The following is a 9,755-nucleotide window of genomic DNA, read 5'->3' as shown; positions in this document are numbered from 1 at the left end:
TTCAGACCCCAACTTCGTCTCTTGCTAGTTTTATGGCCATCCTCAAGTTACTTAATCTCTGTAGAATGGATTTCTTCATCTGTAAAACAAGAATCATTATACGTACAACATGCTGTAAAGATGAATGAATGGCCTGCAAAGTGACCGGCGCGGAGGAGGCTCATGGTAGATCTCAATTCCCTTTCCTTCTCATTACCATCCTCCACCACTGCCCAGTTTATCACCAGGCTCTGACCATACGTCCTCCAGGTAGGCTCCCAGCTTTGCTTAAGGCCTGCTGATTGTACCAGGCTTAAAACTGACTGTCCCAACATCCTGCTCATAGCTTCCAGAATCACCTTCTCAAAGACTTTCTCCTTTCTTGTTTAGGAGCCATCAGTCACAATGCCTAGCCTGTAGGAAGGAGTCCATAATTAGTGCCTTAATGACTTCGGACAGGCTGACTGGGATTCTGGAGTGGGGGCCTTCAGAGACCCCTCCCCACTTGCCCCTTAAACCACTCTAATTGTTCACAGCTTCTTCACACAGATCCCCTGCCTCTCCTTCCCCACTCCCACCCCCTTGTGACTTACTTGACCTGCACTGACCTCTTACTTCCCGCCTTCTGGCCTAACACTCTGCTTTCACTGTCCATCCCTCCAAGATTACCTCCAAAGTTCTCAGCAGCCTCCACCTAAGGCTCTGCCTGCTGTTTGCACTTGTGCTTGCTGGCTGTGCCATTCACTCGCCCGTCAGCATTTTTTGAGCATGTGTGAGATGCAAGGCACCATGCCTCCTCTGTCAACTGAAGTCAGTTTTCCCTGAGCCTGCTGCACTGTAGAAGTCTCTCAGAAACAGCTCAGCCCTTGCTTGTGAAACAGGAACACTTCCCATTTGCCTCAGAGGCTGATTATAAAGAATAAATGAGACCCAAATGAAAAGAATGCTTTGAGAAGTTCAAAGCAATATACAGATAGCATTTTAAGAAAAGCTGCCATTTCTTGAACATCTACCAAGTACGACAAAAGGCAGTGAAACTCTCCTCCATGGTTGAAACATAATATTCCATTTGATACTAACAACTACTCTATGAAATATGTATTCCTATTTGCCGAACAGGTAGTGAAGATTCAGAGAGGTTAAATAAGTTGTCTTAAGTTGCAAAGCCTATAGGTAGCAGAACCAAGATTCAAACCAGATCTGACTCTAAAACCTGTGTCTTTAGCCTCTTATGCTGTATTCTCACCCCTTTGCCAAGGATGGGTGGTTTCTCTTTTTTTGCCTTTTTTAGGGCCGCTCCTGCGGCATATGGAGGTTCCCAGCTAGGGGTCTAATTGGAGCTGTAGCTGCCGGCCTACGCCAGAGCCACAGCGACGTGGGATTTGAGCCGTGTCTGCGACCTACATCATAGCTCACAGCAATGCCAGATCCCCAGCCCACTGAGTGAGGCCAGCCAGGGATCGAACCCGCAACCTCATGGTTCCTAGTCGGTTCACTGAGCCATGACGGGAACTCCTGGTTTCTTTTTTAATGCTGTGAGCTGCTTTATAAGGAATCCTGCTCACAGAGGCTATTCGATGGTTTTGCCAGGTAGCTGCCAAGCAGGTCTGGAGATATTAAGGCATACACAGACCACCGTGGAGTGCCCCCGTTTTGGTAAACTTATTTCCTTTTGTGGGGACACTTCCCTTGGCACCATCCTCCCTGTCCCTATATTCCTCCTAGCTCTCAGCCTGGAAGAACTGCACCTCGGAAAATTCACGTGGCTATTGCTTTAGGTTTTCCTAAGAGGAGCTTCCTTGTCTATTGATGTATATTTGAGACTGTGATCTCTAGAGTCAACCTCAATCTCAGGTCTCTTCCTGCAGCCTGATCACATGAGACGTCTTTGGAAATGAGCAGCCTCTGGAGGATGATGGCATAATTTCGACCCCAAAACTGCCTCTTCTCTGACCCCTCTTGCATAGCCACCCCGGGTTCAGCTGTGCAAAAAGCCCTGTCTGTCCCTGAATGCACCTTGGTATTTGACGCCTCTAAGTCTTCTCACATGCTCTTCCTTTCATCATCTTCCTAACTCTGAATCATGCTGAACGCTTACTCTAGGAAGCCTTTTCTGCATTCTCTCCCAAACTGAATCCCCTCTTCCATGCCTCAATATTCTGTGCTTACATCCTGTCATAACATTTACCAAGTTATGCCAAGAGTATCTGTTTACCAGCTGTCTCTTACTAAACTGTAACCCCTTCCAGGGACCATGTTTTAGCCAGCAGCAAACATAGCACTTAGCCTGTAGTAGGTGCTTAGCAATGTTTGTTGAGTGAATGAATGGTTGAAAATGGCTCTTCACTTAACTCTCTAAACCTTGAAGAGTGGTGAGTAGTAAAAAATGCCATTTCTCTCTCCCAGGAAGCCTCACCTCACCTCTAGTCCAGGTAACTCCACATTCTGGTCAAGTATTGCAGATCAGCAAAAAACACATGTTTGAGCAAACCTACCCCTGGATGCTTGCAGCTCCCAGTTACTTTGAGACAAGATTCCCAGCATTTCTGGACCGTGAGCTCTTTCCTGCATACCTAAAGCCTCGAGATCAATTGAGATCCATTATTGATAAGTTCTGGCAGAGGATGCAGGGAAGGGGGTGTGCCAGTAATCCCTCACAGCCAGCCCTCCTACACGGGAGACCTTAATCCTCTTGTTGCTAACAATCCATTGTTTGGGGAACAGTGAATTGGTCTCTTCAAATTCTAAGGAGGCTGTCAAGGTTAGAGCACCAGACGGAAGATGAGCCTTGCCTGGGGTCTCTCCTTTGAGCCAGGCCCTAATTCGTGGAGGCCCTAGGCCTGCCCCTCCTCCGCTCTAACGGAAAGCGCTGATGAGGCCTTCCAAAATTGTGGCTGAGGGCCCACGGAACCACCCCAGTGTTCCTTAGAAGCAGTGATGGGGCAGCCAAAATAAGTGCAAAGGAGAAATAAAGCTTCTGGACCACAGGAAAAAATAGGTCCAGAGAGATTTCTGTGCACTAACATTTCATAAACTGGGAGTTCCTGTTTTGGCTCAGCAGTAACAAACCCAACTAGTATCCATGAGGATACGGGTTTGATCCCTGGCCTCACTCAATGGGTTAAGGATCTGGTGTTGCCATGAGCTGTGGTGTAGGTCGCAGATGTGGCTTGGATCTAGCATTGCTGTGTCTGTGGCATAGTCTGCCAGCTGTAGCTCTGTTGGACCCCTAGCCTGGGACCTTCCATGTATCATAATTGCGGCCCTAAAAAGCAAAAAAGAAAAAAATAGATAAAAATAAATAAAACATAAAAAGTCATAAACGGATATGCCCTATCCTAGCTGTAGGGAAGAGGGACATGGCCTCCTCTGGTATCATGGCTTCCGTGGGAAGTGCCTGCCTTCACCCCGTGCTGAGCTAGGAGGGCGTGGAAGAGGCAGGAGAATTCATTGATCTCACCATGATCAGCAGCAGATAGTGCTAAGCACCTACGGCCATGTGGACATTGTGGAAGGGGAAAGAAACACACTTCAGTTAAAACCATACTTCAGTTGAAACACATCTTTTAAGTTTAAAAAAGAAAGAAACATAAGACAAGTCTTTGACTCAAAGAACGTATAGTCTAGTCGGATAGATAGGCAATAAAAATACAAATGCATAAAAGTATTCCAGTTTAATACGCTGCTGACTGTAAGATGCGCCATTATTTTTTTTTTTTTTACCTCTGTGAAAGAAAAGCACTACCAATTAAACCACCATCAACTGTAATATGCATCCCAGTTCAAGAGATGTTAAAATGTGGAGTTCCTGGCATGGCTTGGCAATAGCAAACCAGACTAGTATCCATGAGGATGTGGGGGTCGATCCCTGGCCTTGCTCAGTGGGTTAAGGACCTGGTGTTGCTATGAGCTGTGGTGTATGTTGCAGATGCAGCTCAGATCCTGTGTTGCTGTGGCTGTGGCTGTGGTTGGCAGCTGCAGCTCCGGTTCAACCCTTAGCCTGGGAATTTCCAAATGCCGCACCTGTGGCCCTAAAAAGCAAAAAAAAAAAAAAGTTGTTAAAATGTGGGTGGAGGGATAAGGATCCATTTTTAAGAATCAATGAAATAACATATACGAGATAGCACATGTAAAATCCAAATGAATCAAACAAACAAAAAAAAGCATTCAGGACTGCTGAAGGAGAACTCGCAATTGAGAGTGAAGGCAAAGAGAGAAAACATGAGCTGAGCCTGGGCCAAAGAAACTTATGCCTAAGATCACTGAAGCAGAAGGAGGGCATCCCAGGAAATTCATTCCAAAAAGGCACAAGGGGAGGTGATGTTGTTGGGACAATGAGGAGAGTGGTTGAGGTAGGTGACAGTGAAGCAGGGAGGTGCGGAGCAGAGGTTAGACTCAGACAGGTCTGCCATAAACCAGAGTGCTGATAAAACCAAAATCAACCTTGGGGTCAGGCCCATCTCATTCATATTCGGGCTCTGAAGAGAAAAAGTTCTGTGGGCCAAACAAACTGTTCATTCATTCATTCATTCAGCAGTACCTTCTGAGCCTCTGCCAAATCCCAGGTGCTTTGGAAGAAACAAATGAATCATAACTTCTGCCTATCAAAGGTGATGAGTCATTTACTGAGATAACTATGAGTTATAAGTGTCATCGTTACCCCCGCTTTAATGATGACACAGAGGTACAGAAAGGTCCAGTAACTTGCTCAGCCTCCCACTGCTGATCAGTGGCAGGAAAGGGATGACGAGAACTTGATATATGGTGCTCAAGACTGTATGAGACAAGGCACAAGCTTCTGTACAGCGGGCAGTGAGCTGTAAAGATGGCTTGGATCAAAGAAATAATAAAAACTAAAAGGTCAGTTTATGTTATAAGAAGATCCTGAATGCCAGGATCCTTAGACAACCACAGACAAAGGAGAGTCCCTGAAGGCTTCTAATCAGGGATCAGATCTGTGCACTAGGAGGATTAATTTGCCATCTATCTACCAGATATATCAATCTACCGGATTATAGAGAGCAGAAACTAGAATCAGAAAGGCCCATTAGAAAGCTGTTAGAAAACTTTAAATGAAAGGAATGTGACCCAGGATAGGGCTGGAGTTAAGTCATGGTCTTCACTTTTTATTAACCTCAAAAGGTTAAGGATGTGCACTCTGCCTCCCAAAAGTACCCTGGGGTCTTTGATCTATGAACTTCTAAGCTTTCATGAGCTTTGTTGCCAACCTTAGCATCATTTGTTCTAAAACAATGGCCTTCGGTTTCCCCCAAGCAGCACAGAGTGGGAGAGATCGTGGGACTGAGGGGAGACCCAGTGACCCAGGGCCAGGAGGCCCGAAATTGCCTCCTGCAATCTTGACAAACAAGTGTGTACTGTGCCTGCTACACTCTATGCTCTATAGATCTAGAAGCTTCTTCTTCTCTAACCCTCCTTTTTCCACCTTATGAACCCTGAATTTTCTCTCTCTCTTTTTTTTTTTAAGGCCGCACATGCAGCATATGGAAGTTTCCAGGCTAGGGGTAGAATGGGAGCTGCAGCCACAGCAGCCTATGCCACAGCCTACGCCACAGCCACAGCAACACGGGATCCAGGCTGCGTCTGCAATCTATGCCGCAGCTTGCAGCAAGGCCAGAGCCTTAACCCAATGAGCTAGGCCAGGGATCAACCCTGAATCCTCATGGATACTAGTCAGGTTCTTAACCCACTGAACCACAACAGGAACTCCTAAACCTTGAATTTTAAACTCTCTTCCTATGATTGTCACCCCATCAGACTGTAGAGCTGGAAGAGATTTGTGTGATCATCTAGCCCAAACCTCTTGTCTCACAAATAAAACCTTGATGCCCTGGGAAGGAAAAGCGCATGTCTCAGGCCACACAGCCGGTGGGTAATGGGGACAGGCCTTTGACCTCTCAGCCTCTCTGACCTGCACCACCTCCCACTCTCAGCTCAGATCGGCAGCCCCTAGACTGTTCCCAGGGCAGCAATTCATGGTTTTGTAATAAGGGAGGGAAAGTTTTACTGGAGCCTTCAGTGAGCCCATCATACTGCAGATGTTTTGGCTGCTAGAGCCCAGCCAGGCACTACGTGGCATCTGCCGTATCTCTTGGGTATTAACAACGGTCATGTTAAAAGAATCTCTGATGATCATTTGGCCAATTAACAGTCTTTTCCTGATTGTTAAGTTTTGAGCCATTCAGCATAAAACTAGGAGACAAGGCATAGGTTGGGATCAGGGGAAATTTGTAATCACCAAATGCCATTCTACCATCACTTCAACCCCTGCACATTTCTCTCAAAGCCTCATCACTGCCCAAGTTCCTATTTCCCATCATTCACTGCCATCCAGGCTGCAGCCCATGGGCCCCCCCCCCGCCCCCGCCTCCTTCACTGCCTTCAACAGTCGGTCTCCAAAGAATATTTTGTTTCTCCCTAACACCTCTAGTTTCTGTCCTTTCCTTTCCATTCCCATTGGCATTCTGCTTGGAAGTCCATGTTGGGTTGTGATGAGAGCGTTGGAAACTTGTGAGTAAATAGACAACATTCAAGAAAGAAGGTACCTCCCCTAACTCTCTGAAGTCTATTTACTTTGCACCTGTCAGCTCAGGACCCAGAACTTGCATTCCCCTTATTAGCTGGGAGCCTTTGGTTATCAAAACCCATTTGTGGGAGTTCCCATTGTGGCTCAGCGGTAACAAACCTGACTAGCATCCATGAAGACGCAGATTTGATTCCTGGCCTCATCAGTGGGTTAAGGATCCAGTGTTGCCTTGAGCTGGGATGTAGGTCGTGAGAGCAGCTCGGATCCCATGTTGTTGTGGCTGTGGCGTGGGCCGGCAGCTACAACTCTGATTCGACCCCTAGCCTATGCCGTGGGTGTGGTGCTAAGAAGACAAAAAAAAAAAAAAAAAAAAAAGTGTGAGGTTCCAGCTGTGGTCCTCTGTGTACTTCCATGGCACAGCCTGCCTCTGCTGGCCCTCCAGCTGTGGGAGCCTCTGCGGAGGATGGCTTTCAGGCAGGACTGATTCAGCTGAGCAGCCCTGACGCTTAGCTGTCCTGAATGCCACTAGACAGAGTGTGAGCAGTGTGAAGACCTTTGCTCCCTGTGCTGAATTTCCACAGTCCCTGCTGTCTATAAGGCGTGAGCTGGACCCTGGAGGGATGACTAGAAAGCCTAAGAATCTGCAGCTCAATGAGTCAGCCTGGTTAAAATGGAAGAAGAGGGGACGATAGCTAGTCACTTATGATGGAGCATGATCATGTGAGGAAAAGGAATGTGTGTGTGTATGTGTGACTGGGTCACCTTGCTGCACAGTAGAAAACTGACGGAACACTGCAAACCAGCTATGATGGAAAAAATAAAAATCATTTAAAATAAAATAAAATGGAAGAAGAGAGGGCAAGCAGCAAATGGCAACACGTGAATGCCAGCACAGGATAATATGTTTATTTATTTAGCCCCCATCTAATATTAGGCATCATGTGAGGTTCTAGATAAAGACATACATGATAGTTTCTGATCACCAGGGGTTCATGATCTGCAAGACAGCTAAGAAACATCATGATGAAAAAGGCGAGCCCAGGATACTTTGAGAACCTAAACCAAGACTGAAGTAGTAATTTTAATTATAGCTAGAAATGACTGACCATGTCTATGTGCCAGGCACTTGCTATGCACATTAGGTTATTTTTCCCTCCCTTTATTCACACAGTTTTTTTTCTTCTTTCACCCTTACAACTTTCTGGGTAAGAATTATTTTTGCTTTTTAATTTTCAGACCAGGCAACTAAGGCCTGGAGAGGTTAGGCAGCTAGCCCAAGGTCCCACACTGACAGCAGAAACTGGTAGTCCTCCCACCAGCATCTGAGGGCCGTGTGTGCATCTGATTCTCCCTAGAGGAGGTCCAGCCTGTGCAGAGCCGGGAGGGTGAATAAGAACTAGCCTTAGAGTTCCCTGGTGTTGGGTTAAGGACCTGGCATGGTCACTGCTGTGGCTCTGGTGACAGCTGTGGTGCAGGTTTGATCCCTGGCCCAGAAACTTCCACATGCCACAGGTGCAGTGAGAAAAAGAAAAAAGAGCCAGGCTTACAGAACTGGGTTGGGTGACGAGAGGCTGCACCTGTTGCAGGCCAGAGAAAAGCAAGTGAAGGGCACGGAGGGGAGGGAGAAGATAGCACATTGCAGAATCCAGTGTTTCTCTAAATGGCTGGATTGATCAAAGAAGGCTTCACAGAGGAGGCGAGCTTTGCACTGGGCTTTGAGGGACCACCAAGAGCCCAATGTTTCAGCCTGGGAAGAAAGTAAGAAAACAGAGAGAGAAAACTGGGCCATGGCAAGGGCCAGGCCAGGTTCTAAGTGAAAGGCGAAAGCAAGAGATACTGAGTTTAGGAACCCTTCTAGACGTGGAGGTGGGAGGGAGCACAGCTGGGGACATGGCAGAAGACGAGGCCGAGCCGTGCCGCCTGACCTGGTCTCTCCCTCTTCAGCCTATGCTCAACTACAGCCACACCAGCTCCTCTCCCAGTCATCCTCAAAGCACCTGCAGCCCCAGTTTGTGATCCAGCAGCAGCAGCAGCAGCAGCAGCAGCAGCAGCAGCAGCAGCAGCCGCCACCCCAGCCATCACGGCCAGCGCTCCAAGCCCAGTCCCACACCCAGCTCGCCTCGGTGCCTCCGAGCCTGGCCCTGCAGCCCAGCTCCGAAGCCCACCCTGTGCCGCTGGGCCCCGTCACATCCACTCTGCCTCTCCAGTGCCCCTCTGCCAACCTGCACAAGCCTGGCAGCACTCAGCAGTGTCACCCTCCCACGCCAGATGCTGGGCCTCACAATGGATATCCTGAGGGCCTGCCCCACACCCCTCAACGCAGGTTCCAGCATGCCTCGGCTGTCATCTTACAACTACAGCCTGCTTCACCGGTGGTGAGTAAGCTGATCCCAAGGTCTAGGGAACAAAGGGGGAGCACACAGCTCAAGTAGCTCCACAGTCCCCGCTTTGGATGTGTTTCTGGGTGGGCTGAGCCCTGAAGTCCTCTCCAAGGACTCCAGGAAAGAAAAGGGGCCTCTCCCTAATTTGGGGCTGGCTGAATCTTAATGTCCCTGCCTTCTACCCAAGCTCCACGGAAACAGGGGACGTGCCCAGGAATGTAGAGGCCATTCACGAGAAAATCATCTCTGTCCTGCCCTTTAACAGCCCCAGCAGTGCACCCCCGATGACTGGAAGGAAGTGGTACCTGGGGAGAAGAGTGTGCCTGAGATGCGGTCTGGCCCATCACCGCATCAGCAAGCCATCGTCACTGCCCTGCCAGGTGGCTTGCCTGTGCCCAAGAGTCCCAACATCCAGCAGTCCCCGGCTCACGGTATGAGGTGTAGCGGGGCCCTCGGGGGAGGGGAGAGAGTCGGCCTTCCTTGCCATCCTCTGGCACATGTCACTTGGGCATCTAGAGTGGGAAGGAAACTATCGCAAGCCCCAAGCGGCAAGAAAAAAGCCAGGTAGGTAGAAAGAGAGGGAGGAGTGAGAATATGAAGCAAAGATAAAGGGGACTCGGAAGCTATAAAAGGATGGAAAAAGAAAAGGAGAATCGAAAGTTCCAGATGAGGCCTTCATCCTCACTGGATATGTCAAACGCATCCACATATCCATGTGGCAGGTTGAGAGTCCACAGGTATCTGTTTGTCTCAACCCTCTGCTTTGCTTGGTCTGAGGATGTTCTTTTTTTTTTTCTTTTTTTTTCTTTTTTTTAGGACTGCACCTGTGGCATATGGAAGTTCCCAGGCTA

At 48.3% G+C, this 9,755-nt stretch overlaps 1 protein-coding gene across 5 annotated transcripts in view; it reads left to right on the top strand.

Moving 5' to 3' along the window:
- PHC2 (polyhomeotic homolog 2) overlaps positions 1-9,755 on the top strand; it is a 111,246-nt gene that overhangs the window by 71,568 nt on the left and 29,923 nt on the right. For all 5 annotated transcript variants that reach the window (XM_021095847.1, XM_021095848.1, XM_013999141.2 and 2 more), the window contains 2 exons: positions 8,468-8,898; positions 9,170-9,335. In XM_021095847.1, the coding sequence (XP_020951506.1) occupies positions 8,468-8,898; positions 9,170-9,335 (597 nt within the window). The remainder of the gene's footprint in view (positions 1-8,467; positions 8,899-9,169; positions 9,336-9,755) is intronic.

Source organism: Sus scrofa, chromosome 6, assembly GCF_000003025.6.
Source record: "Sus scrofa isolate TJ Tabasco breed Duroc chromosome 6, Sscrofa11.1, whole genome shotgun sequence".
Classification (NCBI taxonomy): domain Eukaryota; kingdom Metazoa; phylum Chordata; class Mammalia; order Artiodactyla; family Suidae; genus Sus; species Sus scrofa.
Note: the sequence above shows the minus strand (reverse complement) of the source record. Positions and strands in the feature narration are given on the sequence as shown.